The sequence below is a fragment of the Stegodyphus dumicola genome, chromosome 2 (genome assembly GCF_044657685.1).
Source record: "Stegodyphus dumicola isolate Sdum_Otavi_A_Nest chromosome 2, ASM4465768v1".
NCBI classification, from domain to species: domain Eukaryota; kingdom Metazoa; phylum Arthropoda; class Arachnida; order Araneae; family Eresidae; genus Stegodyphus; species Stegodyphus dumicola.
This window is the reverse complement of record NC_140769.1, coordinates 156,609,028-156,623,952: the sequence shown is the minus strand read 5'-3', so window position 1 is coordinate 156,623,952 and position 14,925 is coordinate 156,609,028. Positions and strand designations below refer to the sequence as shown.

The following is a 14,925-nucleotide window of genomic DNA, read 5'->3' as shown; positions in this document are numbered from 1 at the left end:
ATTTATATTTTATTGTTTTTAATTAGTAATATAAAGAAACATTCAAACAGTTATTAAATCATTTTAATAAAGGCAAGTGGCCTTCAAGAAGCTAAAATAAACTGCGCATATCGTGTAAATGAAAAAGACTGCAATTCAAACCCAGTTGACTTTAACTGCAGGTATTTAAATGTATTGAGAATCCTGAATAAAAATTGGAAAAAAAAATTCAGTAGCCAGATAATTTCAATTATAATTTTCTGTATTCTTCGCAAATGAGAAGAAACATGCGCAACGCTGAATATCGCCGGTTTGAGTTTTCTATATTTGCGAGTATTTACTTTTTTTAACCTTGTTTGTAATCAAATAATATATATTTTAGTGACTACGAATGTGTTCAGTATTAGAATATACTCAAGACACTTTCAAAATAAATATTTATTGATAGCTTTTTAAGAGTATCATTTAACAAAACAAACATTAAGTCACAGATTAAATAAGGAAATATCCAACACCTTCTTCTTTTTTGAATACTGTAGAAAGCATGTAGGAGAAACTGTTTTGCCAACGGAGCGGAAGTAAGGGCAACTGAAATGTAATAGTGTAAAATCAAGACATAAGTCCGTTAATTCATTTTTTTATTATAAATGAGATTACAGAAACATTTTAAGAATATTTTATATATATATATATAAGAGAAAGAGAGAGAGAGCATTTCTTCAGATAGTATTTTGCACAATAATAAAAAAGCTTCTAGTGAGATATATTTACATATATCCGTTAACGAGAAAACTAGAGTACAAAGAGTGTTTATGCGTTTTTAGAACGATTTCGATAAAGAATGTTTTTAAAAATTTAAATGCGAATGTTTAGGAATACAAATTTTTGGCAACAGGAATACAAATTTATTTCAGATGTGAAACATAGTCTGCATAAGACAAAGCTCTGGATAGAAGGAAATGTTTTTGCGCTTTCCGAAGAGAAATATTCTCATTTCGTAATTCAAAAACATTGTAAAATGCATATTGAATTTGAAAATTTGAAGCAGGAAGTGAAAATAAGCGACATCATTAATCGGAAACGAAAAAAGCGTCAGTCATTACTTCTACCTGGAAAGAAGACTCCAGTCGAATACCTGAAAAACGTACGTATGCGTTTCTAATGCTGCTAAAGTTAAGTCTTTAATAACAAGGGAAATTCCACCGACGCAGAAATCAATTGCAACCTCTTTTATTGTATCTGTAGCAGTAATAAATAATATAATAAAGCGAGAGTTTCAAGTTGAATGTACACCAAAATTGCAATGTACACCAACGTTTTCCGAAGCATGTGGCTCAACGCAAAAGAATTTCGGGTAGAACCCTGTATTAAAACTACTTAGCAAGAGATAGATGGCAATACATTGCTGTCCTTGATGAGGCACTGATTTACGTAAATGACAGCAGCAAGAAAAGGTTTATTTATTACGGAAAAGGAAGAGAAGAATAGGCACAAATCTGGTTTCGTCAAGGAAGGAAAGTTTCAGTAAGGGGTTTATAATTGTTGTAAGTTTTTCCCACAGTAGAAAATTAAAAATACGGAGAGTGGAAAAATATGTTCAGATCAATTCAAAATACTATCAAGAAAATGTTTTACGTGCGATATGTATAGAATAAACTGCATTTATTTATCCCAATGACTTTTTTAAAGAATGAAACTTCATCAAGACAAAACGACAAGGCATACTTCCTGTGAATTCTCGTGCCATTTCTCATGTGGACAATTGTGCTTTTGGTCTCTCGAAAACATCTCTAAGCCACCAAGAATGATAGACTTTGGAAAGAGGTGGAAGAGGAATAGAGATCATTACCGATACTTTCACGAGAAGAGAATTTGTCATGGAAATCATGACGCATACTTAGAAAAAAAGCCTATTAGATTGAACTTTACTCCCTCTAAGGGATCAGTCTCTTAGAGATACAGTGGTCACGATCTCGGACCCCTAGTGATCTCCCTCTTTTCCTTTTTAAACCTCCTTCCTCCGGTCATTCCTTCTCCACCCCCTTAAGGTTTTCCTTTTCGGAAGTTGGGGCTAAAAGGGAGATTCTGCCGTATCCCTTTGATTCTAGTTTCTCACGGGGAGAAAACCGTCAACGCTTCTGCCGTGCGTTGTGATCCATAAGGCTGAAAAAGAGGTATCATGGCAGTTGAGGAGCGAAAACGTGTTCCTAGCACACTGCTTTGGCCTCTGTTTTAGATTGAAACGAGAGACACTTAGCCGCCCCCTAGTGCCAATCGCTCGGGCGTTTGTTTGTCTTTCGAGTCAGTGGCTTGGCGTTACGCTTTCGGGAGTTCCTGCTTTCGAGAAAGGTGATTGTGGGCCTTCAGACTACTATATACTCGCTTAGCCGGGGAGCAGGAATCTGCGTCCCCTTCTTGCGTTACGTGGAAGGAGGAGCCGATGGGTCTGAAGCTGTTTTCTTTCTAAAATTGCGAATTTCGAATACGCAAACTCTAACCAAAATGGTACTTTGCTTAAAAACTGAAATCAAAAACGTGAATGCAAATTATAATGAAAGATTCCCTTGATTTCTTAGAATTAACAGTATAGCAAGAGACATACAAAAACTATCACCTTTCATCATCTAGAAATAGTATATACAATTAAACGTTGATGAAGTGAGACAATCCAACAGCTGCGTTCTAGACATACTCTTATTAAAGCCGCTTATCCATCTCAATCTGTTATTCTTCTTGAAACAAAAAAACTTTTACAAGACGACGCAATTGTTTCAGAGCACAAAACATACAGTAGTTGTTGATGTGACAAAGCTAAATTTGAATTTGAGAAAACAAGGTTATCAGACGCTTTATTGTTGGTTGCCGGACACGTAGGAATAAAAATTTAGCTGGCAGAAATTACAGTTAAGTCAGCAGTTGAACTACCTAGTTGGCACGATCGTTTCAAGGAATCAGCACTGCCATAAAGCAGAATAAAGTCAAACAAATGCAGCCTACTATGGTTCATTCAATTTCACAAGTTTAGAACTGAAAACTCTACACTGAGATACTGGGATGGCAATGGAAAACAAACGGAGGAAGTCCTTTTGATTCGACTTAGAATTTACTTTTATGTTACATGTGCAGAACTAAAAGCAGAGAATGAGCCCGTTTGCTCAAAGTACAGCTCTCTTCTATCGGTGAGTCACATTTTAATACGATGTACAGAGTCTTTACTTAATATACTTTAATTGCTATGACTTACGTCTTGACAGTTAAATCGGAAAAGAAGTCAATTTTAATTGATTACAGTATTTGAGAGAAACAGGTTTTATGATTTCATTTCATTGGTTTTAAAAGCTTAATTCGTTGTCATGTGATATATGTACTTATATTTTATCTGGTTTTATATTCCAATTTATCATGGAAAGTTTTAGGTAATTTTTAATTGCAATAATATGACCATGCGTTTGGCGCATTATTACATGTTAGGTAATGCCCAAGGAATTTTACCAAATAGGCAAGCAACCGAACATTTAAAATATTAATTTTTACGTTTTAAACGTTACCTAAACGACCACGTAATCTTTCTAAAAGTATATAAACATCCTTTATATGTGCATACTTTAAAAAGGGTTCTAATATAGATTTTACTGTTTAGGTCATGTCTCCAGTGACTGACTGCCTTTGTATCTTAGTTAGAAGTACAGACATAAGTAAAAATGGAACCTTTATAGTGAGGTCAGCTGGCTGGTTGAGAAAGAACTTTTAGAAAATAATAGGATGAGCAAGAAACTACGAATACGTACTTGAATTAAAAAAAATAATATAAAAAAATTAATGAGAAGTTGTCTGTTACATTTGTTCCAAACGGCCGCTGGGCTTAGATGCGTAGCCCTGGTTATTAAGATTGTTAAATATTGTGTACACAACTGATCAGTTTTTCTTTATTTAATAGATACCGTTGAATAATCTCTTCACTATAACCTGGTGGTACATCTAAACAATTTATTATTAGCGACAGTAGATGTTGAAGCACCTTGATTTATTTGAAAACTAACAACTTCAGTTGATTTTATTTTCTTATTATTATTTTAATAATATATTCGGTTGCATTCATTTCTTTTTCAGCTAAAGGTTCTTCATTATCTCTTTTCAATAAATCTTTCTTTATTTTGTCTGCTTGTCTCTTGCGCTGTATTTAGTTCATCTTCATTGTTAGACATTTAATGTTTATTTATGTACAGATAACATCTGTACGTGGCTCCTACAATCTCACTTTGTAGATTCTAACATAGAACTGAATGGTGCTGTAAATAACTCGTGCGAACGCAGGTGTGATGTTATTAAAATATTGTGTAATTTTGAGACTGTCCTGTGTCTCAACCAAAATTCCAATTTTCGAAACTTTTTTGTGCTTTGTAATGGTCTTTTTCAACTATTAAATAAGCCACAAACGAAAACAATAGCTTTTGATGTTTTTGAGATATATGCTTTCTCCTAAGCCAAATTTTTTGTCTTAAAATATGTTTGTTCCTGAGACCGTCATTGAGAAACAAAGTTGCACGTTAAAAAAGCTTAGGATCAGCGTTGAAGATACAGCTGTATCGTAAGTCATGTATTAACCATAAATATGCCTACAATAATAATATATCTAAAAATCGCACATTTACAATAGGAATTCATACAACTAAATATATGCATTGATAATAAGCAAACAGGTAATATGCAATTATAATACGAACAAAGATTCAGTCTGAACAATAGATATAAAAATACACACTTAACATAACAAATAAAAGAGTACTGCAAAATAATAAAATAAACATAATAGAATAAATAGTAATGCATTATAAAAAGCTGTGCTGCAAATGATATAACAGCCTGTATTGAGCAAGAGAGGAAGGTACTGATGCAAGGGAGGTACTAACTAGTCTTACAGTTTGTTAGAGATGAAGAGAAATACTTTTGTATAGTTCTGCAAAGAACAACAACTTTATATAATTTATATTTTATCCATGAGTGAGTGTAATAAAAATTTAATGAATTTATAGTAGATCGGAAATTTACTGTATTAAATAATACATATTAAGTATTTAATGCCACTGCAAAGGAAAAATTTATTAATACAGAATATGCACAAGCAGTAGATGTTAACTGTACAGGGTTTTCGTTTGTAAACTGATACTAGCCAGTGTCATCTGTAGCTTGATATATGAGGTATCAATAACAAAGATATTTCAGTGCAAAATCAATTTATTGCGGCAAATGAATTGCCCAAAGACCTACCGAGATGATATTTCTGTGCGCCATGGTACTTTATTCAATAAAAGTGTCTCCTCCGCGAGGACACAGACTTTTGCAATGCATTCACCTTCTCGTGGATCACACATTACATCATGTACACAACGCTGTCCTCGTCCGAATGTGACATGTCACCAGGATCTCGTTAAATGTTGTCCTTCAAGGCCGTGGAGGTTGAGACCCTATCACGATAGACCATGATCTTCAAATAACAGCACAGGAAAGTGTCACATGGGTTACATCTGGAAAACGAATCGGCCATGCTAGTAGGAAAAAACGACTTATGACCCTTTCTTTTGTAAAGTGATAGCGCGACAAACGCGTTATACAAATAAATCAATATGTGGTGATGCTCCATCTTGCATAAAATTTACCAACTGCCTTTGCTGAAGTTGTGTAATGGGAAAATTAGTCAGCATGTCAAGATGCCCTTTGCTTGGTACAGGTATGTAGTCTCGTTAGAGTAAAGTTCTTAAAAGCTGATCGTTCTTTTTTAAGAACGATCAGCTGATGAAATCTGCTGTGAAGCCACACCCATCAGTGACGTTTGTTGAAAGCAGTGGAATTTTCTAAACTGCATGGAAATTATCTGTTGCCTAAATTTGAGGTGAAACTGTGCCTCACCTTCCCACAGAATTTCCCACTGATAAGGATTGTCAACCTCCATCCCGGCAAGAAATGTCGGAGCAAATACCACCCGTTTATTAAAATCGTTGCGTGCTGATTCCGGTGAACTGAAGTGAGTAAGCCTGCTCTTTTCTTTATTACAGAGTTGGAGAGCAAAAAACTTTAAGACATATTGAAGTAAGTTGTTCACGTACAGGACTAAAATAAACTCTAAAGTTGTGTTTATGTATGTGTTCAAACGCATTATGTGTCATACTAAACTATTTTCTTTTCAGCAGTCTGGAAGGAACAGATAGTAACGGTTAACACAGATACAGCCCATAGGTGTTAACTGTTGCATCAAATTATTGTCAGGTACATGATTACTGTTAAAGGTTTGGCTCATCTCAGATTTACAATTATAAAATTTGCTACCGAGGAGTCTACAAGAGTACTGCTACTGCCGGCAAGAGTAGTAAGTTTTAGCGAGTAAGCCTGCCTTTTCCTTTACTACAGAGTTGGAGAGCGAAAGGCTTTAACGTGTAGTGAAAGCAAGTTGTTAAACGTGCAGGACTGAAGTAAGCTCTGAAATCATGTGTATATGCATTATGTATGTAATCAAACGTGCTATTTGTCCCGCTAAACTATTTTTTCAGCAGTCTTGAAGAAACAATTAATTTAATTGTTACTAACACAGTTGCAACACAGTATTACAGAGTAATTACTAACACAGTTGCAGCCCATAGGTGCTACTTGTTTCATCAAATCATTGTCAAATACAAAATTAACGTTAATCTGTTGTATAAGGTTTGGCTCAATCTCAGCTTTAGAATTGTAAAATTCGCTACTGGGGTCATTATTATTATTATTATTAAGCCCTTTGTTTTCGAATTATTTAAATTATGGTGATGGCGATTGTAAGGTTATAAGTTAAATAACATATTATCTTATTATTTTTATCTCTACTGTGGTTTCTATTCCATCGGTTCCCACCAGAATGCAAGTTACTTAATGTTCATAAAAAGAGGTAAGAGACAGAGGTTTTGGTAGAGACCACTAGCCTTTGCACTACTTTGTCCCAGACTATTTCGATCGGAGCCTTTATCTAGCAGTGTTTTCTCGCGTATTTAGAGGGTCTGAGCTAAAAATTATCGGAGGACTTTGTGGTGTGAGTTGCATACTTTAATTAAAGTTTATTTTGGCATTTGTGAGTTGTGGGATCCCGAATAAAACTCTGAATGTTTTCGTAACACACGAGCTGTGAAGATATTAAGTTAAGAAGATTTATATTCTTCTGAATTCACAGCTATCTATCTGAATGTCTAAGATGGGACAGTAAGTTGCCTGTTGGAGCCAGAATTTAGTTTTAAAATACTCTCGGTTCTGTATAAATTTTCAGTCAAATTTATCGTTTGCTTTCAAAAGGATATCTCCTGCCATAAGTTCCAAAGCTAAGAGAAGAATAACTGTACAGTTCTCTTGTAAAGCGAAGAAAACAAAATGTCTCACACAATTTGAGACAGGAGATTAAACTCGGTGCTTTGTTTATAATCCTGAGATAAAACGGCAGTAATTTTCTTGGCTTGAAGAAGATCCACATAACCACATGAAAACTTTACTTTCAGATTTTTCGAGTAAGGACTCTCATGGTGAATGTTTTGATTCAAAATGTTTACTCACAAGGAATTTGTTTTTCAGAGATAAAATATGAGTCCCATTTGTTGCAAAGATAATAAGGGGCAGACTTCTGAAGAGAACTCAGTGCATTGGGCCTGAAAACGTTCAGTCGAATAACTATTTGTCCTGGATTATTACGGACTGTTACATGATTCCATACTCATTAAGTATTTTCTTGCAAAGCAAAATGTCGCAATTTTAGACTCCTCTTTATTCGCCAAATGTAGTTATTCCAAAATATTTTCTCTTTCCTAAAATTAAATGTCACATCACAAGTCATCAAAAGTCACATTAAGTAAGCGTCACATTATTTTAATAACTGAAAGAGATTCGTAAAACCGTAACAGAGACTTAAACATTCTAAAAGATGAGTTCTACAATGGAATAAAGCAGCCGTATTAATGTGCGAAGCGTTGTTTAGATTTATTTATGAGGATGTTTACTTCAGCTTTCAGTTTTATGTGATCTTAATCCCAAACCACACAGCGTAGGTAAATAATAAGCGCGGAATCGTTGATTTGTCTAACAAATTAAGAGTTACCTCAAGATGGAATTTATGGTTGAAGTTCACTGAAACTGGAAAAAAAAAATGAGTTTTTAAACATTTTGAGCTCAATCGCTGAAGGTTTTTTTAGGTTAGGGTTAAAAAAAATTGGAATGTCAAAACGTGCAAAGATTCGAATTTTTGAATCTCTGATCATTTATTATTTTTCCATGATTCTAGAAATTGGTGACTGCAAACTCTTATTGATAGTTATTTACTATACTCAATATTTGTATTAAGAAGCAAGCTAATTATTTCACTCTAAGAGGAATACTAAAAGCTGAAGCAAAACAAAATAAGTTCCGATGGCGTTAAATTAAATAAATAAGGAAGTAAGGTTAAGTTTTAAAATATAAGAGAAAAATAACTCAAAATATATGTTATCATTTCTGTCTTTGTTGTAGCTATACGAATAAGTATGCAAATAAATAGATACAGACGTAAACATACTTTAGAAACAATCATCTGGGTTGTCGACACACATCGACAGGTTAGGTACACAGCAGCTCTGCAAAAAGACAAACATATCAATCAAGTCAAAAACACATGTAGAGGGAGTGTTATGTAATTTAATATAAAATATTTTGTAAAGAATCATTTAGTTTTAAACTATTCAGTTTTGTTCAGTTACTTAACTTTTACAACTTCCCTCATTTTCATTTCCAGCCAAAATGATATTTCAGTTTCGCGTGAGATGCAAAGTAGGGTAGAAAGAAAATATTTAAGCTAGTGGTCTGAGTTATTTCAGACAAAGCGTCTTCTGCGGTTCGCCACGATGGTTCCCTGATTTAAGCTTGCTATTCTGCGGCCGCGCATATTAATTGCCGGTTTGTTTACGTCTGTAATTATCTCTGTAAAGCTTCGGCTGATTACTTAATATTCTTTTTATATTTCTACTCTGAGTTTCAGCCAAACGTATTGGCTCAGTTTGTAAGCACTAGGAGTGCCGTCTGTAAATTTCGTCTTGAATTGAATAAAGGGGAACTTTCACCCTTCTTACGTCTTGTCATTAGTACGGTTTGAACTTAGCGAATTGCCACTTTACATTTCAAGTAAAGATCTAGCCAACAGAATAGTTAAATTCGCAGGAATCGTACAATATAATAAGATATTTTACCTTAAATTATGATGGTTTGTAGAATTTCAGATGCAAAATATCGTAATGTTCAAAGTCCTATTAAATAACTGTATTTAAAAGAAAGCAAACCAAAAAAGAGAAAGAAAAAAATTCTCGCTAGTAGGTAGTTATGGAACCCAAGCATTTTCGAATTATGAGAGATTACACGCTAAATGGAAGTGACTATGTACTTCGTGTGAAGGTAAGCCCTCATATTTTCACTTCAAATTCCACTTCGACTGTGGCAAAGGACTTTGGATAAAAAGACTATAAATAGACCGGTTCCCAATCCCTCGGGAAGGCACTTCTTAACTGCGCATCGAGCTGATAAGACTTTTCCCCTCCGGTTGTGAAGTTTTGCTGTTCTACTTGAATAGTGAGTGAGTATATTATTTTGCTTCTTATTGTTATATGATAGCTGAAAGGGCATTTACGATCTATTGACTCTTGATTATATTTACAACTGACTCTTGGCTGACGGTATGGAAAAGAATTCGGACGTCCCACTTAGGACAACAGATAGAGCTTTATCACCCGAAAAAAATACTATTATCTTAATCATATATTATTGAGCGAAATAATGGAGTTCCTGCAAAGGAACAAAAAAAAAAAAATGCTTCACTCATTAAGACTTTAACTTAACGATTATTACAACTCTGTTTTATCGAACTCTAACGCTGAATAGATTAGACATAACGTTGAAAACATAACTATTTCTCAAAATAAACCTAACACTGATTCAGACAAGTCAGACTGGCTTCAAGTCCCTCAAACGACTAAGGAAAAGGAATAACTCATCAGAAGATGGACAAGCGCTAAGTTCGATTCCCTCTCAAAAGAGGAATACTTGGAGGAAAATAACACGAATAATAACATGGAAGAAGATGATTCTGCGACTAAGAACACGACTCCCTTCCAACAGCCATAAAAGTACGCAGGGAAAATCCCCCCTTAGTAGTCACTCAGCCTAACATTTAGTGGAAATGTTAGGACTTGTATGTATTTTGATTTGCTTCAGGAACATTGCGTGTCCTGGTTGGACAGGGAGTTTGACTACAAACTATGTCTTGAGGAGTGTTGAAGAGATAACAAGATGAGAAGGTTTTAATTACCCTTTATTTTCCACAATAATATAGGCGCTCCCACACTTCGGGATACAAAGACCAACCACCTGTGGTCTGAACACCAACCACTTATGGTCTGAACGTAAAAATATAAAACCTACTAGCTAACTAAAACTAAGAGCTAACTCTGAATTAGTTTAACACAATGACCTAATGCTGCCTAACGCTTTTAAATTATTACGTATGTAGTACGCAAACTGCCGAAAATACAGTACGTTTTAAATAACGAGAGGACTAAACCTCTGGTCTTAAAGGCAGACAACAGCTGATTAAAATCTCGTGCGGAATGCAGTGGCAAGGCGGCTCACTTTCCCTTTCTATCTAACTCTTGGCAAGAAGCCACAACTTATACTTGAGCGTTAGCAAGTACAATTTGCATAAACAAGTTAGCACATTTAATTCTGGCCGGAAGTGGAAAATAAGAAGTGATAGTAAAGTTTTAAAATAAAATAAACGTTAGTAAAACTTAAGATCCTTACAGAAAGATCTGAGGAAAGAGATAAAAGAAAGTTTAAAAATTGAAAATGCAGAAGGGAAGATTGAGGGCGAAAACTTCAAAATTAAAGTATTTGATGTAGATGATTATCGAAAACTGCAAGGTAGGCTTCAAAGGGAAGCAATTCTTTTTCATACCTATATTCTAAACTCGGACAAATGTCTTAGCATAATTATAAAAGGCTTATCATCTGATTTTATTGCAGATGAAGTAAAGGAAGATTTAGAGCTTAAGAATATTCCTCTATTGCGCTGCAAGCAAATACAAAGAATAAAGAAGATGATTCTGCGACTAAGAACACGACTCCCTTCCAACAGCCATAAAAGTACGCAGGGAAAATCCGCCCCTTAGTAGTCACTCAGCCTAACATTTAGTGGAAATGTCAGGACTTGTATGTATTTTGATTTGCTTCAGGAACATTGCGTGTCCTGGTTGGACAGGGAGTTTGACTACAAACTATGTCTTGAGGAGTGTTGAAGAGATAACAAGATGAGAAGGTTTTAATTACCCTTTATTTTCCACAATAATATAGGCGCTCCCACACTTCGGGATACAAAGACCAACCACTTGTGGTCTGAACACCAACCACTTGTGGTCTGAACACCAACCACTTGTGGTCTGAACACCAATCACTTGTGGTCTGAACGTAAAAATATAAAAACTACTAGTGTGATGGCATTTTATAAATAAACCCACCTTTTACATTGAAGCTCCACGTACTGACGCAGGAAAAGTTATACGGAAAATACTCAAAATCTTAGACATGTGTGTGCGAATTGTGTCTTATAATAGCAGGCCGGGTCCCACGCAGTGCTTCAACTGCTAGAGATACGGTCATACTCAAACAGCCTGCCACATCAAGCCTGCAGTGTTGATTGTCCCAAGAAACCGGGAAATGAAGAGGCACCTATCCGCAAAATACTAAAATAACGAAGTCCCTTGCAAAAGGCAAAGAAAACTCAAAACGTTCGGCTTCTCACAGCCAATCAGAAAATAATACAACTACGGCTAACATCCAATCATACGCAGCTGCTGCTGCAGCACCTTCAAAAATTCAAATCATTCTCGTACGAAACGTAATTCAAATATAAGTGGAAAAGTTATCCCCGAAGAGAAGGATTTTGAAACATTTACCGAATTAATAAAAAGTCTGTACCAAATCTACACCATATGCAGAAGTACTAGCGACCCAGCTCGCAAAATTAGCATCGCTATGGATGCTGTAAAGATCTTTATCAAAAACAATAATGTCTTTTAAATCTTATCCAATTCCACAACAAAATTTACAGCATATAAGTTATGCTAAATTTATGTTTCATAATTGCAATGGCATATCTACACGATTCGTTGAGCTCAAGCACGATTCCTTGAGCTATCAAAATTGACGATTTGGACATTATATTGCTTAATAAAACCTCAGAAGCACGGACAGTCTAAAAATTGCCAATTTCGATATATATCGCTCAGACAGATTACATAATGGAGGCGGTGGAACCGCTATAATTATTAAACGCAGTCTAAAAAGCTATAAATTAGCTTTTTCTTCGTTATCCAGTATTTTGCTTGTCTCTTCACCAGCATGAACGTGAATTATCTTTTGGTTTCTGCTTACAAACCACTGCAAACACATCTTAAGATCTAGATATAATATTAAACTTAGGCTACCCCACAATTATATCCGGGGATTTTTAACTGTAAACATATTTCTTGGCACTCCAGGAGAACAAATCAGAATGGAATTAACTTGTATAATTACACCTTATTTAATGATATCAGCATTCATGCTTCTACGGAGCCTACTCACCATTCTACCAAGTCAGCCTTTAATCATAATGTCTTGGGTATAATAATTATTTCTAAAATTAAGCAAGTACCTTATCTTAATGTAGATAACGCACTCATTTCCGATCATCTTCATATCAAATTTACTCTATATGGACTTTGCCATGGATTACCGTCGTTACATAGCAAAATAAGCTGGAATAACTTCACCCACATTCTAGATTATTTTATTCTTCATTGCTATCTGTGATGCTATTATACACATTTCTATGAATAATAACATCACAGATAGCAATGAAGCTGAAAATGTTAAAACAGTGCTCACCAACAATATCATTCCAGCTGTTAATAACTCAAGATCTCCCTTGTCCGTAGATAAATTTATCTTACCAGTTCATATAAAAAATAGAATTACGGAGAAGAATAGATTACGGAAAATTTATAAAAACACTCTAAATCCTACTGGCGAACTTCGTCTGAACCAAGCAGCCAGGCAGCTCAATTAATGGGGGATTATAAAGATTCTACCTGGCATGATTTTATTAGTAACCTGTCGCACATCGACCACTCCATATGGAAAATTGCAAAAGCTTTAAAGAAAAATAATTCTGAAATTGATTCGATTAAAGACAACACTATAATAATTAAGATACCTTTAGATATTGTTAATAAATTTGCCTGTATGTATGAAAAGCAATTTACCGTCAATCAATTCACAAGCCAAATTCGCTCATCTGCAGTAATGTGACCGACTTGCTCTCCACCCACCAAGATAAAAGAAACTATCCTACCTCACGTAATGAAATTAAATCTTTAATTACTAAATTAAATACTAAAAAAGCACCAGGTTTCGACACCATCACTAATTAAAGCCCTCATGGAGCTTCCCAGAAGAGGAATTGAGCAAATCACAAATATCTTTAATGCCTGTTTAAGATTAAATCTTTTTTCTCGCAATTGGAAACACGCCGTTGTTTTCGTACTGAAGAAGCCCGGGAAGAACGGTTCTGAATCTTCAGCTTACCGACCTATCAAACTGTCAACTTTAGGAAAATTATTCGAACGTTTCATCATAAATAGAATCAAAACCTTCAAAGAAGATCATAACATCATTAGAGAACATCAGTTTGGATTTAAGCATGGTTTCTCTACTGCACAGCAAATAACCCGTATAGTAAAGGATATCGGGGAAAGTTTTAACAAAAAGGAGACTATCGTGGGAATATTCATCGCCATAGAAAAAGCCTTTGACAGCGTTTGGCATCCAGGCGTACTCATTGAATTAATGGGATATAATTTTCCACCAGAAATCATTCTTCTCATAGCCAGTTAATTTCAGTCGCGCACCTTCCAAGTTAAAATTAGAGATTCCTTATCTGGAATTAAAAAAAAATCACTGGCAGGAGTAGCACAAGGTAATTAATATTTTAGCATCTGTGCCCTTCAACATATACATCAACGATATCCCTAATTATCCTAGAGAAGCCCTCATCGCATGTTATGCTGATGACACAGCGATTTTAAGCAAATCTTTGAATCCTAAAAGAGCCGTCTCCAAACTTCAAGCAGTCCTCTATAAGGTTTACCCATGGTTTGAAGCCTGGAAGATAAAAATCAACGCTGAAAAATCTACTGTTGTTTATTTTCGAAAAAACTCCCACCAGAAAGCCTCTTGAAAATATCAAATTGAATAATATTGAAATAGCAGGCCATATCTCAGACAAATACCTGGGTGTTCACTTAGATAGAAAATTAACCTTTCAAAATCACACCAGTTATATCTGCAAGAAGGCAAACCAGACTATTGGAAGTGTTTATGCATTACTGGGCAGGCACTCAGCTCTTAGCATCGCTATTAAAAGAATTTTATATTTACAAGCCATAAGACCTGTACTATATGCTTCTCCATTCTGGGCGACTACCACTAGTACGAACAGATTGAAAATTCAAAGAATACAAAATCAAGTCTTGAGAATCATAGCCAATGCTCCCTGGTTCGTAAGAAATTCCACTCTGCATAACGACCTTAGGATTAAACCTACAGACTCAGAAATTCTAAAATTCTCGCATAAATTCTTCCTCAAATGGGTTCAACACAACAAGGAAATTATTAAGAAATTAGACTATTATGACTACGTCATAGAGCAAAATCATAAAAGACCTCGCACTATCCATCACAATTCTAAAACGTAAGCCTTGTGTGTATTATCTAAAATCAATTCATTTACTCTGTAGAATTCTCCACTGTGTACTTCGAAGTTACAGTTGAATGTGAAGAATCTTAAGAACTAGTAGCGAAAAATTGGTTCAGCTCGTG

At 35.1% G+C, this 14,925-nt stretch overlaps 1 protein-coding gene across 4 annotated transcripts in view; it reads right to left on the bottom strand.

Moving 5' to 3' along the window:
• Nucleotides 1-397: 397 nt before the first annotated feature.
• The window catches only part of LOC118197301 (uncharacterized), an 86,742-nt gene continuing 72,214 nt past the window's right edge, over nt 398-14,925 (bottom strand). For all 4 annotated transcript variants that reach the window (XM_035368798.2, XM_035368796.2, XM_085811360.1 and 1 more), the window contains 2 exons: nt 8,540-8,597; nt 398-567 (listed from right to left, as the gene is read on the bottom strand). In XM_035368798.2, the coding sequence (XP_035224689.1) occupies nt 8,541-8,597 (57 nt within the window). In that variant the 3' untranslated portion in view covers nt 398-567; nt 8,540. The remainder of the gene's footprint in view (nt 568-8,539; nt 8,598-14,925) is intronic.